At 31.1% G+C, this 20,126-nt stretch overlaps 6 protein-coding genes across 6 annotated transcripts; 2 read left to right on the forward strand and 4 right to left on the reverse strand.

Moving 5' to 3' along the window:
- Positions 1–662: 662 nt before the first annotated feature.
- On the reverse strand, positions 663–2,474 carry Dus1 (Dihydrouridine synthase 1). Its single transcript, XM_065505022.1, has one exon. It carries the CDS (start codon positions 2,405–2,407, stop codon positions 848–850), a length of 1,560 nt encoding a protein of 519 aa, XP_065361094.1. The 5' UTR covers positions 2,408–2,474; the 3' UTR covers positions 663–847.
- An 821-nt stretch (positions 2,475–3,295) lies between these two features.
- Positions 3,296–6,185, forward strand: Mul1 (Mitochondrial E3 ubiquitin protein ligase 1). The gene is made up of 4 exons (XM_065503091.1): positions 3,296–3,520; positions 3,587–3,756; positions 5,161–5,782; positions 5,844–6,185. Exons 1-4 carry the CDS (start codon positions 3,416–3,418, stop codon positions 5,961–5,963), a joined length of 1,017 nt encoding a protein of 338 aa, XP_065359163.1. The 5' UTR covers positions 3,296–3,415; the 3' UTR covers positions 5,964–6,185.
- Positions 6,061–9,786, reverse strand: LOC135953275 (FGGY carbohydrate kinase domain-containing protein). The gene is made up of 5 exons (XM_065503090.1): positions 9,040–9,786; positions 7,137–7,999; positions 6,917–7,067; positions 6,642–6,716; positions 6,061–6,579 (listed from the first exon to the last, which is right to left on the reverse strand). The coding sequence occupies exons 1-5, from the start codon at positions 9,220–9,222 to the stop codon at positions 6,226–6,228; spliced, it is 1,626 nt and encodes a 541-aa protein (XP_065359162.1). The 5' UTR covers positions 9,223–9,786; the 3' UTR covers positions 6,061–6,225.
- A 2,302-nt stretch (positions 9,787–12,088) lies between these two features.
- On the reverse strand, positions 12,089–17,371 carry Vps33B (vacuolar protein sorting 33B). The gene is made up of 3 exons (XM_065506320.1): positions 17,180–17,371; positions 16,783–17,113; positions 12,089–13,882 (listed from the first exon to the last, which is right to left on the reverse strand). Exons 1-3 carry the CDS (start codon positions 17,338–17,340, stop codon positions 12,386–12,388), a joined length of 1,989 nt encoding a protein of 662 aa, XP_065362392.1. The 5' UTR covers positions 17,341–17,371; the 3' UTR covers positions 12,089–12,385.
- Positions 17,372–17,472: 101 nt separating this feature from the next.
- On the forward strand, positions 17,473–18,254 carry Pop5 (POP5 ribonuclease P/MRP subunit). The gene is made up of 3 exons (XM_065506322.1): positions 17,473–17,603; positions 17,664–17,904; positions 18,041–18,254. Exons 1-3 carry the CDS (start codon positions 17,584–17,586, stop codon positions 18,215–18,217), a joined length of 438 nt encoding a protein of 145 aa, XP_065362394.1. The 5' UTR covers positions 17,473–17,583; the 3' UTR covers positions 18,218–18,254.
- Papst2 (PAPS transporter 2) lies at positions 18,060–19,870 on the reverse strand. The gene is made up of 3 exons (XM_065506321.1): positions 18,937–19,870; positions 18,682–18,863; positions 18,060–18,614 (listed from the first exon to the last, which is right to left on the reverse strand). The coding sequence occupies exons 1-3, from the start codon at positions 19,753–19,755 to the stop codon at positions 18,455–18,457; spliced, it is 1,161 nt and encodes a 386-aa protein (XP_065362393.1). The 5' UTR covers positions 19,756–19,870; the 3' UTR covers positions 18,060–18,454.
- Positions 19,871–20,126: the final 256 nt, after the last annotated feature.

Here is a 20,126-nt window from a genome sequence, read left to right on the forward strand (position 1 = left end):
TTGAAATCAAATTTCTGAAAACTCCACATATCTTCGGGATCCAAATCTTCAATAATTCTGTCAGACATGCTTTCGAGAGGTTTCCTATTAAAAATCAGCAAAATCGTTCCACAAATGGCTGAGATATGAGGAAAAAACCAGGACAACCTATTTTTGACCTATATCTGGATTATTAAGTCATTAGTATAGACAATATGGACAATAAAATTGGAAAAATATTTGTTAACCCGAATTTTTTTTTCAGCAAAAAAAAATTAAAAAAACAAAAAATTTTTTTTTTTTAAATTTAAAAAAAAATCAAAAAATTTAAATTCCAAAAAAAATTTTATAATAATTCGAAAAAAATTTTTTCCAAAAAATTAAAAAAACAACTTTGGAAAAAAAATATTTAAAATTTGTATTTTGAAGTATAATTTGGTGAAGGATATATAAAATATAGCTCCGAATATAGCTGTCTTACTTGTTAAAAGGTAAAAACGGAACAATACAAATTCTTAAGATTTTTTTGTATTTTGACCTATTGAATATTTGGAAAAGTTTCCATTGTCTTGTATATCCTTCTCTTTGTTTGTGAGCGAAACACATAATACATAACTAAGTAAAGCTACATGTGTAAAATTATAATTTCACAAAATCCCACGTAAGATATTAAAACATTAAAATTTTCCATTATCACTTAATTTATTTTAATGGGGTCTGTTTAATACATTATTAAAATAAATGTTTAATAAACCTTTGATATAATTATTATGACTAATAACATAAAATTATAATGTTTTTTTTTATATTATTAAGGAAAGTGTTTCTACAAATTAACTAAATTTTAAACACTTTAAATAATTCACTACTAACTAATATCAGAGTTACTAACGTTCACCGAGAGCTTATTAACATCTTGTTCCTTTAGACTTTCTCCGGACTCGTCAGCTTCATCAGCCAAACCAGAATCATTTTTGGATTCTTCAAATTGTTTCGCCTTAGCACGTCTAGACTTTATTAGAATACCATGACCCGGACAGTCATTATCCTCAGAGTAGCATTTTTCACGACAACAAATACGGCAAAGACGAAATTCACACTTAAAGCCCATGGGATTGTTGCATTGATCACAATTCTCCAAATTACGCTCATGTTTACCTTCGGGCTTGTTGGGGCGACGCATACGTCGTCTCAGTTTTTTCATACGTTTACGTGAAATCTCCTGGCCATCGTTGTCAAAATAGTGGCGTTTCTCTCTATTGGGGTCCTCTGCTAAACGCACCTTTTCGGCAATAATTTGTTTATGCAGTTCTGGTGGTACTCGTACATAGGGTTGACACAGCCAGGGCGGTAAGGCGAGATTGTAACCCAACGTATGTTGCGTAACACTTGGGTCAACTTCTTCCATTTCATAAACCTGGAGACCTTCATGATAAGGTTCATATTTTACTTGGATCTTTTTGACTACATCACGAAACTTTTGCACATCATTAGCCACCGCCAATTCCTCTCTTAGTATACTGTTTGATTTAAGATTCATTATGTGATGGAAAATCTTAAACATATGTCCTCTAATATAAGAAATGGGACAGGGAAATTGTTCCACATAAGACAGATAACCTTCGGCCATTTCCCAGGTTTTTGGTGATTGGCCACAGAACAATGCTGGGTTGTGTAAATTTCCCTCAGCGGTCATAACGCCATCGACACCGGTCTCTTCCATACATCTTTTAATATCTTCCAAACACAAGATGTTGCCATTAGCAAACATTGGTATTTTTATGTGCTGGCGAACATCTCGTATATAACTCCAATCAGCAATACCCGTCAAGGGTCCCTTTTGTTCTCTGGTTCTGCCATGTACCGTTAGCAATTGACAACCTGCCCTTTCCAACATTTTGGCATAGCGTAAGGTCTTTTCTCTATCCTCGAAAATGCGTATTTTACATGTTACCGGCACCTTTAGATTTACATGTAAAGTTTTTACAATTTCTTCCAACAACTCCCATTCATCTTGCAAAAAGCAACCATAATGACCTCGTCGAGCTATTGCCTGAGGACAGCCTAAATTTATGTCAACAGCATCACAGTAGTCTTGTGCTAAAGCAGCGGCTTCCAGTATTGTTTTGGCATCATTGCCGCAAAATTGTATTATCAATGGTCGATCTTCGGGGCAGGTTTGCAATGCATCTTTGCGATATTTCGGATCATTTGCAAAGAGATTGCTATGAAACATAGGCGAATAGCACAACTCAGCTTTGTATTTGCGACACAGCATACGCCAAGCCAACTCACTTTGATCCACCATTGGTGCAACAATGTATTTGGGTGAACCTAATACTTTATGATAGAATTCATAGCCACCCAATTTCTCGAATTTAGGTTTCAATTCAGTTGCTTCACTATGTTTCTCACTATCGTCCAACATAATTGTTTCGTAAATGTATATAAACTAGATTTATACACTTTTTGGAAGAAAAAATCAACAAATTGTTAAATGAACCACTATTTTATAAATAAAAACATAAACATGCACGTTTCTTTGTGACGTTTGCAGCTGTCAAGGCAAGTTGACAATGACACAAATAACAAACATTTCACACTGAGAGAAATTGTGTTATGAATTTAGATTATTATGCTAAGGCAGCCATCACCAACAAACAAATTATTGAAATAGGAGCTGTTTTGATGTCATGATTCATGTCTTTAATTATACTCTTCATCATGAGTGCAAAGGACATATATGTTTGTCATTTCGATTGTAATTTCCACATAATGGAGTCGCTATATTCATGTCCGCCTTCTAAACTTCTGCAAAAAAGAAGCCAATATGAAATCGTGTGGTTACAATGTAATGAGATAATGTTTTAAATTGGCCTGTCTAATCGATAGATTGTGAGCTATTAGTTAAATATTTGAAATCAGAACTTGACCGCAAAGTTTTAAAGTTAGGTTGTTTTTAGCTGTAACGTACATACGTTACATACACATATGTACCGAAAGAGTTTAGAAGCAAAAGCATAAATGTATTGCTTATAAATCACATTTCCCAAATTACCTTTTCCTTTTAACATAAAGAAACACTTGAATCACATGTAATACTCTCTTCTTAATAATAATTTCTTGAAGTGTAAACTGTCATTTGTTTTTCGGGTACAAACTTGGCATTACATTTTAGTACTCATCAATCATATGTTGGTGCGCTACATCGCTAAAATATGGCATCATTATTAAACTACCAAACTTGGCAGCACTCTCTACATAGCCTCTGCGACAGCGCTGCTCACGTCATGAGCGGTTACAGCTGTAGCGTCAGCTGTTCAGTATTTTGTTACAGCAACTTTCGGAAATTATTTCATATTTTTTTCGTATAGTTACTTAATTTATTAAAATTTCAATTAAATAGTAACGTTTTTGAAGAAATTTTATTTAAAAAATGGAATTTATTCATGAAGGCGTTGCACTAGGTGTGGACTTACTGATTTTAGGTTTATGTGTTAGGGAATACGTTAGCTACAAGAAAAGTGTTAAACTATTAAAGGTAAGTGGACATTCTATATAGTATAATTTTATTAAAATATAAGAATAAATTATTAATGCATTCTAGACAGCACCACAATTATCAATAGACAATGACTTAAAGGATTTTGTGGCTAGACAAAAGGATAAAAAGGTAGCTTATGCAGTAGTACGTGGTACAGTGACACCCATTGGTGTACCAATGCGTAGTGTAATGTCACCATCAGTAACGGGTGTATTGCAAGTGATAAAGTTAAGGTAAATTATTTAAGTTGACTACACAGGACTCTATTGTTCGATTTGTTTTATGTTTGATCTGTTCCAGTACTACTAGTCAGATCTACAGATTTTTATTGAAAGTAGAATTGAGCACAAAAACAGAAAATACGATTCAGTCATAGTATTTTTTATTATATGAATTGTACCCATACATTGCCCTGAAAAACAGACCCACATATTAATATTGCCATTGGAGTCCAGTCTCTCTTCCTTCACCCTTATAAATGTTCTCCCGTCACTGGCTCTTAAATTGTATTTGAATTCATCCGAAAAGAATGTTTTTTGACAAATTGTATATCAGCATAAGTTTGTCATTCCGTTTGTAATTTCCACATTTTTATTTGCGACTCCATAAAGTTCCTTTATATATTCTGGATCCTCTATAGAAATCAACTTTCCGAAGATCCCTAATAACTTACAAATATGATTGACACAGCAATATATCGGGTATCGGCCCGTAAATGGCTGAGATTTAAAACCGCGACTACGGTTTTTCGATTTTTTCATAAAAAAAATTTGTCGAAATTTTTTTCACCAAACATATTTTTATCAACTTTTTTTTTATTATTATTAGTTGTGTTCGCGTACTTGATAATTTGTAATAATTTGTAGAAATTATCACTGGAAGTTACGGGATTCCGTTCGTTTACTTTTAAAAACTTGTAACGAGAGAGCCGAGAGTGTTAAAAGTGACAGTTCGTAGATAGAGAACATGATATTTTTACTGGACATTTTTTGTCCAGTAAAAAATATCAACATAAAAAACGTTTAAAACAAGTTTTGCAAAGAAAATAAGTAAAATAGCCCAAAACAAACGTTTTAAATTAATTTATAATAAAATACAACTTATTCTTACAAATTGTTGTTCGCGTACTTTTTTTGTTACTTTTCAGATTGAGAGTAATTTATTTTTACTCTCTAAAATAAAGTTACTGTATATTTTTTACTGGAAAGTACGCGAACACACCTATTATTTATTTTCAACAACCTAGCCTATTGGCCATAACCGGTTATAAATTTCTACTTAATAAATAGTTTACATTAAAAAATTTAAGTATAAAATAAATTAAATAATTATGATATAAATTAAATGAACATTATAAATAAAATTGAACAAAGTCAAAGCTTAGACTCCAAAATATTTTTTTCACAAAATTTTTTTTGCCAAAAAACGGTTTTCAATATTTATCTGAAATTATACATATTTATCTTAAAGTATATAAGATTCGGCACAGTAAATTTACTTTCAATATTCCATTTAAATATTTAAAAAAAACTCTAATTCCAAAAACAGCGAATATTAATAGAAATATCTAATTTGTACTATAAAAATTTATTATTTTTATTAAAACTTTATTTAACATTTAAAACTTGAATTTGTAGCGAACATCGCGTAGCACGTGGCTTTGCTGGTTTTTGGTCGGAGCAACGAAAACTTATTCACGTCTCATCCAATGAAATGCCTTTCGAATTAACCAACAATGGTGCTGGCGTAGAAGTTGTCGATGCCCTGTCAGCCGCCGTGCTCGATATGGATGTCGTCTATGATAATTATGAACCCTCATCTCTCTCCTTTTTCGATCACATTTTCGGTTTCTTTTCGGGTATTCGTCAAAAGGGCCTACAAACAACTGAAGAAGTTCTAAGGGATGGTAGTTTCATAACAGCCGTTGGTGAATTAGAGTTAGATGGTAAAACATTGCGTCTGCAGCCTTCACCCTTGGGTCCACTCTTTCTAACAACTTCGACCAAGTCGACTTTAATTAAGAAATTTGAGGAGGCCAAAAATTCAATGTTATTTAAAATATTCGTCTGTGGTTCCATATCAGCTGTGCTGATCACCATAATTGTGCGCAAGGTTTACATGAAAAAGAAACAAGAACGTGACGAACGACGTATTAGAGAAACACTGGAGAAGGAACGCAAAGAGAGACGAGCTAAATCGCGACCGGTCAATCTAACTACAGATCAGTTGTGTGTTGTGTGCAATATAAATCCAAAGGAGGTGAGTTTAGCCGACTGTTAATTTCACCAGAAACTAATTTTATTTTAAAATTTTATTTCAGGTTATTATTCTTCCATGTGGTCATGTTTGTATTTGTGAGGATTGTTCAGAGAAAATCAAAATGACATGTCCTGTGTGTAGGGGTAAAATAAACACGCGTGCTGCAGCTTTTATAGCTTAAAAACACAATGGCATAAATTGCAATTTTGGAAAAACAATCTCCCTTTAACTCTAGCTACTATGCTCCACCCGCCACCCAATTAGAAAAACAAAGATAATAAAAATATATAATTTATTTATTTTTTCATGTACATACAAATATATATATATATATCAAAGAAAGCAAAATCAAAAGAATAAACATCTAACAAAACTACAAATGTAAGTTAAAAAAAGAACTAAATTTTTAATTATATTAATTAAATGCTTTTAAAGTTTGTGAGTTACATCATATCCTTGTATTTATATTGGTCCTTTAACATTTCCAAGAACACTTGATATTTACGTTCATGATATTCCTTAGTGCCGAATTGCGGTATAACTAATTTACCCGTACCACCCATAGCGGCCGAAGCAGATTCTAAATCCTCATAGACTTTGGCAGCGCATGCACCCAACATAGCAGAACCTACCAGAACCATTTCCTGTTCGTCGGGGATTAAAGCTGGCAATTGGCAGATATCCGCATGACATTGTACATACAGATTATTTTTAGCTAAGCCACCACAGAAAAGCAAAGTATGAAAGGGAACACGTTGATGTTTGAGCAAATTATCAATGATGTGGCGAGTGCCATACTGTAATATTTAATAACATCATTAGTCATAGAGAATATTTATATAAACAAAAATACACTTACCGCTAAAGCTTGCACAAAAGCTAAATATAAAACGGCCAAAGATTCTTCTTCCACATTCATATTGAGACCAGAAATCTAAAACAGACAATTATTAAGATTATAGACCAAAAAACATTATTATAGACGAGGCAATAGACGAGAGTATAGACGAGGCGAGAGTATAGACATAGACCAGTCTATAGGGGAGACTTAATAATAATGTGTTTTAAATTTTCAGGCCTATAGTCTTATTAAAGTTTAAACTACAGTACTTAAAAAAATTTCATAATAATTACCATTCCTTTTAGATTGGGATTAGCTATGGGAGAACGATTGCCATGGAAATCTGGCCAAACATGAAGATCGTTGGTCAAATAACAGGCATCATCTAGACCCCGTTCTTTTGCCATACTCTTTAACAATCTATTCAAATATGTGTAGATATGCCTGAAAAGTTTATGAAGAATATTGTTACATATATGTAAATATAATTTAAAATGTTGCTAAACAACTCACTCATTATCATTTAATTTCATTTTTATATGCATATACTGTGGATGCGTTTTAATAACATGATCCAACAATAAGCCAGCTGCACTTTGGCCACCTTCATTTAAATAATAACCCGGTATTATGGCACTACGATACGGACCCCAAATTCCTTTAGCCTCACAGGGCTTTTTAGTCAAACTCATGTGACACGTAGAGGTGCCACAAATTAAAGCCAATTTTCCTTCCAACTCACAGTTGTACTCGGTTGAACGGCAACCAAACATGCCCAAAGCGCCAGCATGAGCATCTATCAGCGAGGTGCCCACAACAGTACCCGGTAGTAAATTCATTTCATTGGCAGCTTGTTCACTTAAACCTTTACCCACCGGCGTACCTGGTTCCTTTACTTCACTTCCTATTATTTCCGCCTGGTTCTTGAGGAGATCCTCCAGACCAATTTCTCTGAAGAAATCTGTATTCCATTCCATTTTGACAGCATCATAATTCCACTTACAGACTACCGAACACAAAGACCTTGTATCACAGCCGGTACTACGCCAGGTCAGAAAATCTGGCAAATCAAATGCCCGCCACAATTTTGTAAAGGTCGAGAGGTAACGATTATTTTTTAACCACATCAATTTGGGTAATTCCATTTCGACCGAAACTTGACCGCCCACATACTTTAGTAGTTCATGTTTGGTGTCATTGATTTGAGCAGCTTCTTTGTGGGCTCTATGGTCCATCCATAATATGATATTTTGTTCCGGCTGCCGACTGTTGCTCACAGACAGAGGTTCTCCATTTTCTCCCAAAACCACTAATGAGCAGGTGGCATCAAATGATATGGCAACAATTTCCTCTTTGGCAACATCGCTGCTCACATTCTGTAAATTATGAATGAAAAGAAAATTGTATTTATTATTTTAAATAACCTTGCCTAGGGCATTTTTTGGGAAAAAAGTTAAAAAAAACTAGGTCCCTTTTTACATGTTCCAACTTTGAATGCGAGTTTTTATAGGGACGAGATAACTCTTAGAAAGTTTCTTTATTTTATTCAGATTTTTATAGCAAATATATAGCCCAATTATGAAAAAAAACCCCGGGAGTTTTTTCCCTTTTCTAATTTTTCCTATTCAAATTCTATGTTAAAAAAAGGGAAAAAACTCCCGGGGAATTTTTTTTCATAATTGGGCTGATAGATGATATATCAGAAAAAAATTCTACCCTCTGTAAAACAAAATAAATAAATCTAAATATCTCTTGAACTTAAAGATATAACCTACACATGTTAGTGTATTTTTTTTGGAGATCTTTTCAACGACTTTTTATATATATTTTTCAGCTCATTCGGATATTAAAAAGGATTTTTGGCGATTCTTTTAAAAATATGAGATCCGAGGTGACCAACTTTGCAGGGCCGCCATTCCGCCTACGAAGCTTAATAACTGTAAATCAACTTTTATATGAACTGTTTGTTTGTGACAGTTCTTAAAAAATCCTTAAATATCGTACAGGGTCGGTAGGTTTTACAATAAATATATTTGTTTTCAATATAATAGCGGTATTCACAATCTTGTTGTTAATGAAACAGCTTTATGGAAATATAAAATCACAACATATGTAACGGCTTTACTATACCCTTCAACTTGTACAAATCTTGATTAGGAAATCGTTTGCTTTGCCCTATACGGAAATGTGTAGGTCAAAATAGTCTTATCAGTTACAAATATAGGCATTTATTAACCATAAACTGCAATCAAAATATTATTCAACACGTAATTTTCAAAACACATGCAAACACTCTACTCTTTCCATCGAAATAATAACAAATTCTTTAAGTTTGTTCTCTCTTTGGATTACAATAATTTACAATTTAGATTTTGTTTAAACATTTATAACACTATAAATGTAAATAAAGACATACCTTAACACAATTACAGACTGCATTCCAAATATCATCTGATGATTGTTCGAAATGTTCATGTTCTGGATTCCAAATGCGTATATTTTGAACGGCTTGTTTTAAAACTTTACCATCTGATGTGACCAAAGCAGCACGAGCCGATGAAGTACCAACATCAACACCAATAAAATAGATTTTCGGCATTGTTTACTTGTTTTTTATTTATGTTAATGTTTTTTTTTTTTATATTTAATTAATATTAATATAAAGTCAACATCAACAAACAAGTGATTTGAATGAAAATGATGTCTTATCACCTTCACTTACAGTTGCAATTTAAAAATAATGAATATGTAGTACCAGTTAAAAGGCCTCCCAGTATGGTGCGGAATATTTTAAGCGAACAATAAAAAAAATTGTAAATAAAATCTACTAACAAAAAACAACAAAGTTCAATTATCTTATCACTATATATACATTCATACTTATGTACATTTAAAACAGAAAATAACAAATTTAACAACTATTTTAGTTTTTTAATTGGCAGAGATACTTTTTCAGTTTTTTTTCTTCTTTTATTTTTTAATAAAATTTATAAGTTTTCTAATTTTGTTTAGGATTGTAAAGAACTTCTGTTCGCTTAAAATGTATCTCAACTAATTACGATTTTAATTTTTACACAATTATTTAGCGTGGCTGCCGTTTAGTATTTCCACTGATCCACACTCAGGCACACTACACAACCTGTATTCATCCGTACGTTGTGTATATACATACATACATGCATGCGTATCTTTGTGTGTGTTTTAATTTATTTATTTATTTATTTATTTGGGAGATCAGTGCATTTAATATAAGTAGTACCTATTACGAATATTGGTTCAATTTACCAAATACAATATGTATGTTCAACCTGTACTCACTCATACATTTGTATTATTGTTCGTACTTATCTACTTTGTGATCTCATTTAAGTCTCGTGTATGTACATAATTGTTTTAAGCTTAAAATTTGTAATCATTTATTAAGCTTGAATTAAATGCACTCTTAGATGTGTGCACTCTTAAATCTATTTAAATTTTATATGCTTTACTTAAGGAATATAATATAGATTTAATAGACTTGACAACCGTCCAGTTTTCGCCGTGCCCCGGCGATACTCTGAACGGGACGCCATTTGTCCTGTTTTGAAAAAAATATAACTTTTTCATTAATTAAATTTCACGATACTCGCTCTAGTTTGCTTGTACCTTTAGTTAAATCTGAGTTGTTGGTCCATTGAAATGGACTGAGTTTGTTGAATTTATAACTTCAAATAATAATAAAAAAAAAGATGATAAAAGCGATTAACAATATAAATTTTAAATTAAGGACTGAAATAATTAAACTTTATTAAATACTAGCTTAAGCCGTTGCGCTTCGTTACCCCTACGTAGTAAAATAAAAAAATGTTAAAGATTTTATAAACTATTGGCCAATTCACAAGGTCTCTTATCAATCATATTGTCATAATTTCCTAATATATCACGACTCGGCATTCGTCGCAGGTCTCTGCTGGTTGATTACGATAACACAATAAACATAGCATACAGAGTAGTATTATTTTAGGACATTTTTTGCATGAAAAACAATAAAAACCATTGTGAAATATTAGGACTTTATGACATGTTAAGAGACCTTGTGAATTTACCATATTTTTTTAATGAGGTGAAACAAATTAGTTAAAATTATAAAAATAAATTTTCAGACAAAGTTTGAAGAATCTCTTAATTTTAGTTATCCAGATATTGACTATGTATCGGAAGGTTCCATACCCACAGTTTTGATCCAGACAATTTGATTCATACAAAGTTTAAATACATTACAATTATAGTACTCCAGATATTCGAAATTAACTATTTACTTTGTATGGGAGGTGCCGCGCCTACTAATCCAATCCCAACCATTTTCAGAGAGCTATTCGGACAAAGTTTAAGGAATCTCGCAAGTCTAACCATTTTTGGTTAGACTTCACAGATAAGAAATTGGATCGTATAGAGTTCGAAGACTTTCATAGTGATAGTTCTCCAGATTTTACACAATTAAAATTAATGTGTTATTGTTGATTTTAATATATAAAATAGGATAATAATTATAAACGAATTTGTTTGAATTTTTCTCTGATCATTTAGTGGTGTCCCGTTTTGGAAATTTCAAAAGGTGGCAAGTCTAGATTTAACCTATTAGCAGTTCCAATTGTATCGAAGTAAAGTATTTAATGCCATAAAAATATCTAAATAATATATTGCATGGATATTTTTTTTAAGTTTAAAGTCCGCCTCTGTAAAAAACTACTTTTATATATATTCTGGATCATTATAGAAATCGGAGCCAATGTAACCATGTCCGTCTGTCTGTTGAAATCAACTTTTCGTAGTCCCCAAATAACGTAAATCAACTTTCAACATAGTAAGATGGACCTACAATGCGTCAAAATCGGGAATAATATTTTTTTCACCAAAAAAAAATTTAGTTTGTCATTTTTTTAAAAAACAATTTTGAAAAAAAAAATCAATTTAAATTTTGTTTAACTTAAAATATTTAAAATTTTGAATTTAAATTATAATTTGGTGAAGTGTATATAAGATTCGGCACAGCGTAATATAGTTCTTACTTGTTTATTCGGGAAATAATATTTTTTACAATGGCAGAATCAACCAGGTACAATTATTAGGGAGAGTTGTTAATTCTTTATATTTTAATTTGATTTGTACGCGTTTTTTCAACAAAATTTGAATTTAATTTATTTTTTCCATTTTGTGATTTTTTTTTTTGACATTTTAGGGAAATTATAATTGAGAACATACATTCTAATAATTGGACCTGTTTAATTCTGCCACGATTTTTTTTGTTTGGACCAAAACATTTTTTCAACAAAAATTTTTTTCAATCTTCATCTTAATACTTTAAAATAAAGATTGAAAAAACACAAGTATAATTACTTTGATGAAGGATATTAAAGATTCAGCACAGCCGAATATAGCTCTCCTACTTGTTTGAAATGCATATCGCTGAATAAAAATCAAACATGTTTTTATTTCAAAATTTTATTTAAAAATTCATAAACGTATAAAATATTTGATTTTGTGCAATATACATAAATATATAACGATATAATAAAATATTGTCTTTTAATATACATAGGAGTATCGAGATTTTCAGTAAAAATATTTGTGAGAGTTTTATTTAAAAAACACACTGTCAAAAGTCTAGCAAGAGACTAAATTTCTGTATCGAACTTTTTTTAAAAAAAAATTAACCACTATATAGTATACAATTACTGCATATTAAAGCTTTTGTTCTCGCCAGTTTTTCTTTTTATTCTAATTTACTGAAAAGCACCTGCTATTAAGTCAGCTCCCGATATAACGTAATCTGAAGCCACTAATATTTCAGAATCTGTAATCTTCGATACTAAATTACAGGCTGCAATCTCGGCATATGTAATGCCACCCACTACATAAACCATAATCTGACGTTTCTTCAATGGCAGCAGCAGCAAATCTTTAGCATCACTTTGTTTAACGGTTTGATTATAAGACTTTAAGGGTTGGCCATTAATTTGAATGCCATCAATCATAGCTATTTTCGAAATAAAATCATCTGTAGTTGCAGACTTTAAAAGAAATGAGGATAATTGTGCAATTAGAGGTATATAAAGACGATTGAACACATAACTCGGACAAGAGGAAGCTGTTGACGATGTTTGTGACTTTTTTGAATTAGAATTTGTTGGACTTTCGGCATCTGCATCTCCCGATGTTGAAACCATCAATTTTAAACGATTTGCATTAGCTTGAAATTGGGTCTGTTGAAATTTTGGTATATTTAAGGGAATATTCGATAACAATTTTGATGCTGTTTTATTAATGGGAGTCGTCACTTCGTCTACCACAGGTGGCAAAAGACCTACTTGTGCCAGTTGCTCAAATATAGTTAGATATTCTAAACCAAAATAATTACAATAGTTTCGTATAAATTGTGCCAGTTCCTCAGAGGTTATGCCAGCACACACATGCAGCAGGGACAATAAACGCAGGGTATTATATTTTTGACCATCTGTGGTTAGCAGTTCTTCAATATCTTGTAGTATTTTCTTACGCGATACATTATTTAAAATGTCCTCTTCCAGTGACTGGACACGCCTAAAATTTGAGCCCAACATTTCAATAACCTTTTCGCTGGCATTTAAATGTCTCAGTAATTTATTTTTAATATCCGTAATTTTGGGTAATTTACGATTAACATAATCATGCATTTCATCCAGTTTCATGTTGTTTAATTTTTGCAATTCCAAACTCATCGCCTTGGCCTGTTGACGAATTTGACTACTTGCCGCGGAAAAATGTTTATAACGATTCTCCGCGAAAATCTCGTCATGCAGCGAATTAAAACGTATTGTAGGTGATTTTTTATTCGCCGCACTCTTATTTGTTTGTTCGATATCTTTTTTAGAGGGTATGTTAAATATTGTTAATTTTTGCTGTTGTATCTTATTCTTGTCCATTTCCAATTCCAATATGCCAGCATTATTGGGAAATACTTCCAACAAGAGGGCTGAATAAATTGCTGGTGTCAATAGCGGTGCCGCATAATCTCTATCACGATCTATTATCAATAAAGCTGAAAAATCATTAGATTTATCATCGTCGCCCATTTTTGGTAAAGGCCCCAGTTTATTTAACATTTTAACAATGTTTTCTGAGTGTTCACCATAGGTAAGCGTTATGTCGGGACGACCGCATAGGATTTGTAGAACTCGTAACGAATGAGCTATGGCAGGCAATAGGGAACAGTCATTTCTCATGTAGGCTGTAGAAAATACCTGAAAAAAGAAATGTTTACAATCAGTATCAAAAATCTTTAACTTTATTTAGTGATCATATATACATACATATAAAAGCTCACAATAAATAAATTCGCTAATAACTTGGCCAATAAGTGTTTAATCAAGAAAAGGAGCTCGATCTGCGATCACTCATATTTCTGACCAAACATTTATTTTTTATATAAAATCCCAAAATATCTAAATTCTCGAATAACTTGGCCAATAAGTGTTTAATCAAGAAAAGGAGCTCGATTTGCGATCACTCATATTTCTCACCAAAAATTGATTTTTTATATAAAAAGCCAAAATATCTAAATTCTCGTATAACTTGGACACAAAGCGTTTAATCAATAAAAGGAGCTCGATCTGTAATCACTCATATTTCTGGGCAAAAATCGATATTTTGACATAAAAACTCAAAATTAATAATAACTTGGCCAATAAGCGTTTAATCAAGAAAAGCAGCTCCATCTGAACAAAAATCAATTTCTATATAAAAACTAAAAAATATCTAAATTTGCTAACAACTTGTTCAATAAGCGTTTAATCAAGAAAAGTAGCGCGATCTGTGATCACTCATATTTCAGAACAAAATTTTATTATTTATATGAAAACTCAAAATATCTAAATTCTCGAATTGACCACAAAGCGTTTAATCATCTGTGATCACCAGGGAAACCGAAAATATGCTCTAAAAAAAGCGTTTTAAGCGCTTTAAATATGCAGTAAAAACTTTAAAATATGCTCTTAAAATTTTAAAAATATGCTCTTATATAATTTTTAACCAAAAAAATTGACTTAAATTTTCAAATAAAAATCGTTGTCTATTGGATCTGAAAACATTTTTATACATAGAAAATGTTCTTTCGACATCAACTGATGTTACATAAGCAAATTTAAAAGACAATATATCTTTAACACTTAGAACGGCGCTATTTTTAAAATAGTGCTTATTTTATATTAAAACAAGTGCCGAATCTTATATACCCTTCACCAAATTAATCTTCAAAATAAAAAATCCAAATATTTTTAGGTGAACAAAATTTTTTTTTCAGTTTTTTTAATTTTTTGGAAAAAAAAAATTTTCGAATTGTTTTTTTAAATTTAAATTTGTTTTTGATAAAGTCGAAATATGCAATTAAACAGTTAAATATGCTCTAAAAACGCAAAAATATGACATAAATATGCTCTTAAAACAAATATATGCAAAAATATGAATTTAAGGGTAAAATATGCAAAAATATGCACTAACAAATCGATGCCAAAATTCTTAAATAGTTCTGAAACGTGTAAATATCTTATCTATGTGCTCATTAGACTCACCAGAAAAAACATGCATTTGCATATTTTGGTTTCCCTGGTGATCACTCATATTTCTGGGCAAAAATCGATATTTTTATATAAAAACTCAAAATATCTAAATTCGTTAATAACTTGGCCAATAAGCATTTAATCAAGAAATGGAGCTCGATCATGAAGTGATCACTGATTTCTGACAAAAAAATTGATTTTTTATATAAAAGCTCAGAATAAATAAATTCGCTAGAGATTTATTTATTCTCCTATAAGCGTTTAACCAAGAAAAGGAGCTCGATCTGCGATCACTAATATTTCTGACCAAAATTCGATTTTATATATAAAAACTCAAAATATCTAAATTCGCTAATAACTTGGCCAATAAGCGTTTAATCAAGGAAAGGAGCTCGATCTGTGATCAGTCATATTTCTGGCCAAAAATCGATTTTTTATATAAAAACTCGAAATATCTGAATTCGTTAATAACTTGGCCAATAACCGTTTAATCAAGAAAAGGAGCTCGATCTGTGATCACTCATATTTCTGACCAAAAATCGATTTTATATATAAAAACTCAAAATATCTAAATTCGCTAATAACTTGGCCAATAAGCGTTTAATCAAGAAAATGAGCTCGATCTGTGATCACTCATATTTCTGGCCAAAAATCGATTTTTTTTATATAAAAACTGAAAATGTCTGAAATCATTAGTAACTTGGCCAATAAGCGATTAATCAAGGAAAGGAGCTCGATCTGTGATCAGTCATATTTCTGGCCAAAAATCGATTTTTTTTATATAAAAACTCAGAATATCTAAATTCGCTAATAACTTGGCCAATAAGCGTTTAATCAAAAAAAGCAGCTCGATCTGTGATCACTCATATTTCTGGCCAAAAATCGATTTTTTTTATATAAAAACTCAAAATATCTAAAATCGTTAGTAACTTGGCCAATAAGCGTTTAATCAAGAAAAGGAGCTCGATCTGTGATCACTCATATTTCTGGGCAAAAATCGATATATTTATATAAAAACTCAAAATATCTAAATTTGTTAACAACTTGTTCAATAAGCGTTTAATCAAGAAAATGAACTCGATCTGTGATCAATCATATTTCAGACCAAAATTGTATTACATACTTATATAAAGACTCAAAATATGTACATTGATTTACATTTACTCTGTTGTTGCAAGTCTTAGGTTTATGACAACTGACTGAGGTTCTTTGTCTCTCAGCTAGTCCCATAATATATATTATATAAGCAATGGCGTATATAAGGCCAAAGTAAGTCGGACGTAAAATGGGTCAAAATCGGAAAAAATATTTTTTACACCAAATTTTTTTTTCAACAAAAAAATTTTTTTCACTAATAAAATTAAATTTTAAAAATAATTAAGAAATTTATGTAAATCCTAAAATTTTTTTCTTAAAAAATTAAAAAAAAAAATTAATTTTGTTTACCTAAAAATATTTAAAATTTTTATTTTAAAGTATAATTAGGTGTTGTATATAATATTCGGCACAGCGGAATAAAGCTCTCTTACTTGTTTTAATTTAAATTTTAATATGTATTTCAAATTTATATGTAATTTTCTACTTACATTTGGCATTTCCATACACAGCACACCTTCATCCAAATGTATGAAATCCCAATTATATCGATGCAAACCTACAATACCATAAAGTCCCTCCTTTTCCAACAGTTGAGAAAAGTAAGTAAAACATGATGGAACACATATAATATGGAAATACTTGAAATTATTGTCTTCGGGCCATGATGTCTGAGATTTACAAATCAATTTGATTTGTTGCAAAACACGGCTAAAGGAACACAAATCACTGCGTATCATGTACAATTGAACTTGGTCTGGCGAAGAGCGTGTAATGGCATTATGGGAATCTAGTTTAAATATACGTTGAATTCCTTTAAGTCTGCAAAAATTATATGTACATAGTTATAAAAATAAGTTTTATATTTGTTCTATTATTATGACTCACTTTAACCAAGAGGCTGCACAAATATATTCCAAGGGTTTAATAATGGCTGGCTCTATTATTAAATCTTTTTTACCTGGTATGGAACATAAAATAGCTTGTAATTTTTCTTGTGCTATTAGTTGGAAACCTTGTAATTTCTTGTCCAACAAAGAAGACTGCATTCTGTTCCTTAACACTAACAAAACTGTTGAATTTAAACAAAAAAATATTTATGAAACAAATAATAACATTGAATAATAATTTTCTAGCATGAGATAAAAGTGTTTACACAGCTGTTTTTGTTTTGATGACAGTTTTCTTTTGTTTGTTTACTTTAAAAAAAAATAAAAAAAGGAAGAAGACAAAACTCAAAATACACGTTGCTTTTTTATTGTTTACATTTTATTTATTTTGTTTATTGTAATATGGTGCGCATAAAAAATCGGTAATTTGTTAAAATTTTTGTATTTAAGTGTAATTTTTAATTAATTTTATTTCTTTATAGTTATGTTGTTGTACAAATTGTACCACACAATGCCAAAACCAAAGTTTTAAACATTAAAGATAATGTCTTGGCGAAATGTATACTTTCAAATGTCCAAAAATTTTATGGAGTCTATGGTGTTGGCTTATTGGAACATGGGTTTCGGGTTAAATATTGCAATGAAAGAACAAAAATTGCTATAATACGTTGTTCTCACTATTCCCATAAATTTGTAACAAGCATTCTGCCTTTAATAACAGTGGTAAGTACCATCCACATACCTATACATATTTACTTTGGAAATAAAATTTTTAAGATCCACAACAAATTTTTTTTTAATAATTTATTTCTTTTAAATGATATAAAACTGCATAAATATAAAATTATTTTTTCCTTAGATCAGCGAAACTCGAGCTAAATTTCGTACCATATACACGGGAGCCACAATAATGCAGTGCAATAAATTTATTATAAAACATCAACAGAAATTCTTAGATAGTATGGTGGGACAAATCGAATCAGCCAAAGAAAGACAAGATATGATAAAACGTGTATTAGAATTTGAAATAAATTAAAATTGATCGATAATCCACAACAAAATTAACACCAAAACTTTTTTAACTTTCATTTTATTTATAGCATCATATATATATATAGATAGGTTAAGAATAGGAACACTTAAGTGTTTTCATTTTAAATTTAAAATAAATGTGTGTCCTTAATTAAATAAAACTAAAAGTAAAAAGACTACTTAACTAAGGTTTTGCTACACAATTTTGGTATGTAAAGATTTGTTAATACAATTTCACAAATTAAACTTCTACTAAAAATTTTCGTGAAGTAGTCGAGCCACCCAGTCTATAAATAGACTGTTTAACTTTATGCTGCATATCCTTAAATGTTAATTTATGTTTTTTACTATAAACATTAAGATATATGCCAAAAACTACCACCAAACCGGACCATAGATATCTGCAATGAAAAAAAGAAATGTATGTACTTATTTGTATGATTATCAGGAAAGTATAATAATGCTTACTGTATGGTAAATGGTTTGCTAAAGAACACAAATGAAATTGCTATGGTTACGGCTTTACGTGCTGTAGTCACTGTGGCTGCTACAGGAGCTCCACTACTTTTAACCAAAGCCAAAACAAAATGTATGCCCAGATAGCCTGAAAGACTAAAGAAAAATCCATAGCCAAAAGATTCGCGGGGATGCTAAATATGTATAAGTTTAAATATAAAACATTAGAAAATTTATTTAAATTCTTTTAGAAAACATTCAATTCACCTCCAAACAAAATGCAAACCCGTTAAAGAAATTTCCCGTAACCATCATTATGACAAACAGATAAACAAAACCCAGACCATAAGAGAACAAAACCACTTCACTGCTTGGTGCACGATGATCACGCATGGCTTTTTCCTGAACATTACCAATGGCAGCATCACATAGCAAAGCACCAGATATCATCGCCACTCCCATAGCATTAAAATTAGGTGATATTTGTGAATCGGCCAAAGTAAACCATGCCAAACCCACGCACATCGCCATAGCAGCAGCAAAATCCAGAGGACCATAACGTTTTCCTTGTATAAGTATACTACCCACCATTACAGGAATCAGTTTGCAACATTTGAATATCACTTGAGTGGGATAATTCAAATAACCCAAACTTGAATTCGACAGACCCATAGTGCCTAAAGTTAATGCTGCCAGTATAACATATGTATTCATTGGTATATTCCTTTGCAGTGCTGGTACTCCACTACGTTTAGCCTCTAAATTACGTTCCACCAAACCAAAACATATATAGTAACCGAATTGTATGAGTGTCAAGAACCAGCCATAGGACTTGAAGCCTTCTTCGGTAAATATTAATTCTTGCAAATAGCCATACAATAAATACAAAACAAATACACCGGCACAACTTAGCAGAAATTGCGTAGTTTTATTATAGTGAGTCAATTCGAAGCATAATATTCTCATTTCCGGTGGTTCCGTGTTATCAGTTGTAGAGTTTTTTCGCTGTGATTGAGCTCCTCCAGAACCAGATCCATTTTCACCATTTTTGTAGCTGTTTATTTGTATAACATTGTTCTTACTCATTGCGAGAAAAGGTTATGGTTTTGCGTTTAGAAGTGGTTTGTATTTTAGTTTACGCAATAAAACTATCCTAACATTTTAACATACACAACGAATTCGAAATTCTTATCAAACTAAAATTTAGCAAAACTTGGAAAAGTAAATGTAAATGTAAACGTCAACAAAACAAAATTATTTGTTTACATTGGATATTTTATTGCATGCTATTAATTTTATTTTGACATTAAATTAAGTCAATGCCGGTGTTGTGGACAGGGTTGCATTTGAAATGTAGTAATATTATAGAAAAACGTTTTATAAAAGTGTCATAATGAGTAAACGGTATTAATAAATTAGTTTAAACTGGCTTTATTTTATTAACACAATCGAAACTC

This window comes from Calliphora vicina, chromosome 3 (assembly GCF_958450345.1).
Source record: "Calliphora vicina chromosome 3, idCalVici1.1, whole genome shotgun sequence".
NCBI lineage: Eukaryota > Metazoa > Arthropoda > Insecta > Diptera > Calliphoridae > Calliphora > Calliphora vicina.

Excerpts from the sequence above, each read along its gene's own strand:
- Mul1 (XM_065503091.1), top strand. The coding sequence starts at position 3,416 with ATGGAATTTATTCATGAAGGCGTTGCACTAGGTGTGGACTTACTGATT. Across the intron at positions 3,521-3,586 it reads AAAGTGTTAAACTATTAAAG|ACAGCACCACAATTATCAAT; the intron begins GTAAGTGGACAT and ends AATGCATTCTAG. Across the intron at positions 5,783-5,843 it reads GCAATATAAATCCAAAGGAG|GTTATTATTCTTCCATGTGG; the intron begins GTGAGTTTAGCC and ends ATTTTATTTCAG.
- Pop5 (XM_065506322.1), top strand. The coding sequence starts at position 17,584 with ATGGTGCGCATAAAAAATCG. Across the intron at positions 17,604-17,663 it reads ATGGTGCGCATAAAAAATCG|TTATGTTGTTGTACAAATTG; the intron begins GTAATTTGTTAA and ends ATTTCTTTATAG. Across the intron at positions 17,905-18,040 it reads TTCTGCCTTTAATAACAGTG|ATCAGCGAAACTCGAGCTAA; the intron begins GTAAGTACCATC and ends TTTTTTCCTTAG.
- LOC135953275 (XM_065503090.1), bottom strand. The coding sequence starts at position 9,222 with ATGCCGAAAATCTATTTTATTGGTGTTGATGTTGGTACTTCATCGGCT. Across the intron at positions 8,000-9,039 it reads CAGTCTGTAATTGTGTTAAG|AATGTGAGCAGCGATGTTGC; the intron begins GTATGTCTTTAT and ends CATAATTTACAG. Across the intron at positions 6,580-6,641 it reads CTTTTGTGCAAGCTTTAGCG|TATGGCACTCGCCACATCAT; the intron begins GTAAGTGTATTT and ends TAAATATTACAG.
- Papst2 (XM_065506321.1), bottom strand. The coding sequence starts at position 19,755 with ATGAGTAAGAACAATGTTATACAAATAAACAGCTACAAAAATGGTGAA. Across the intron at positions 18,864-18,936 it reads GGTTTGCATTTTGTTTGGAG|CATCCCCGCGAATCTTTTGG; the intron begins GTGAATTGAATG and ends ATACATATTTAG. Across the intron at positions 18,615-18,681 it reads AGCAAACCATTTACCATACA|ATATCTATGGTCCGGTTTGG; the intron begins GTAAGCATTATT and ends TTTTCATTGCAG.
- Vps33B (XM_065506320.1), bottom strand. The coding sequence starts at position 17,340 with ATGCAGTCTTCTTTGTTGGACAAGAAATTACAAGGTTTCCAACTAATA. Across the intron at positions 17,114-17,179 it reads TGTGCAGCCTCTTGGTTAAA|ACTTAAAGGAATTCAACGTA; the intron begins GTGAGTCATAAT and ends TAATTTTTGCAG. Across the intron at positions 13,883-16,782 it reads TGTGTATGGAAATGCCAAAT|GTATTTTCTACAGCCTACAT; the intron begins GTAAGTAGAAAA and ends TTCTTTTTTCAG.
- Dus1 (XM_065505022.1), bottom strand. The coding sequence starts at position 2,407 with ATGTTGGACGATAGTGAGAAACATAGTGAAGCAACTGAATTGAAACCT.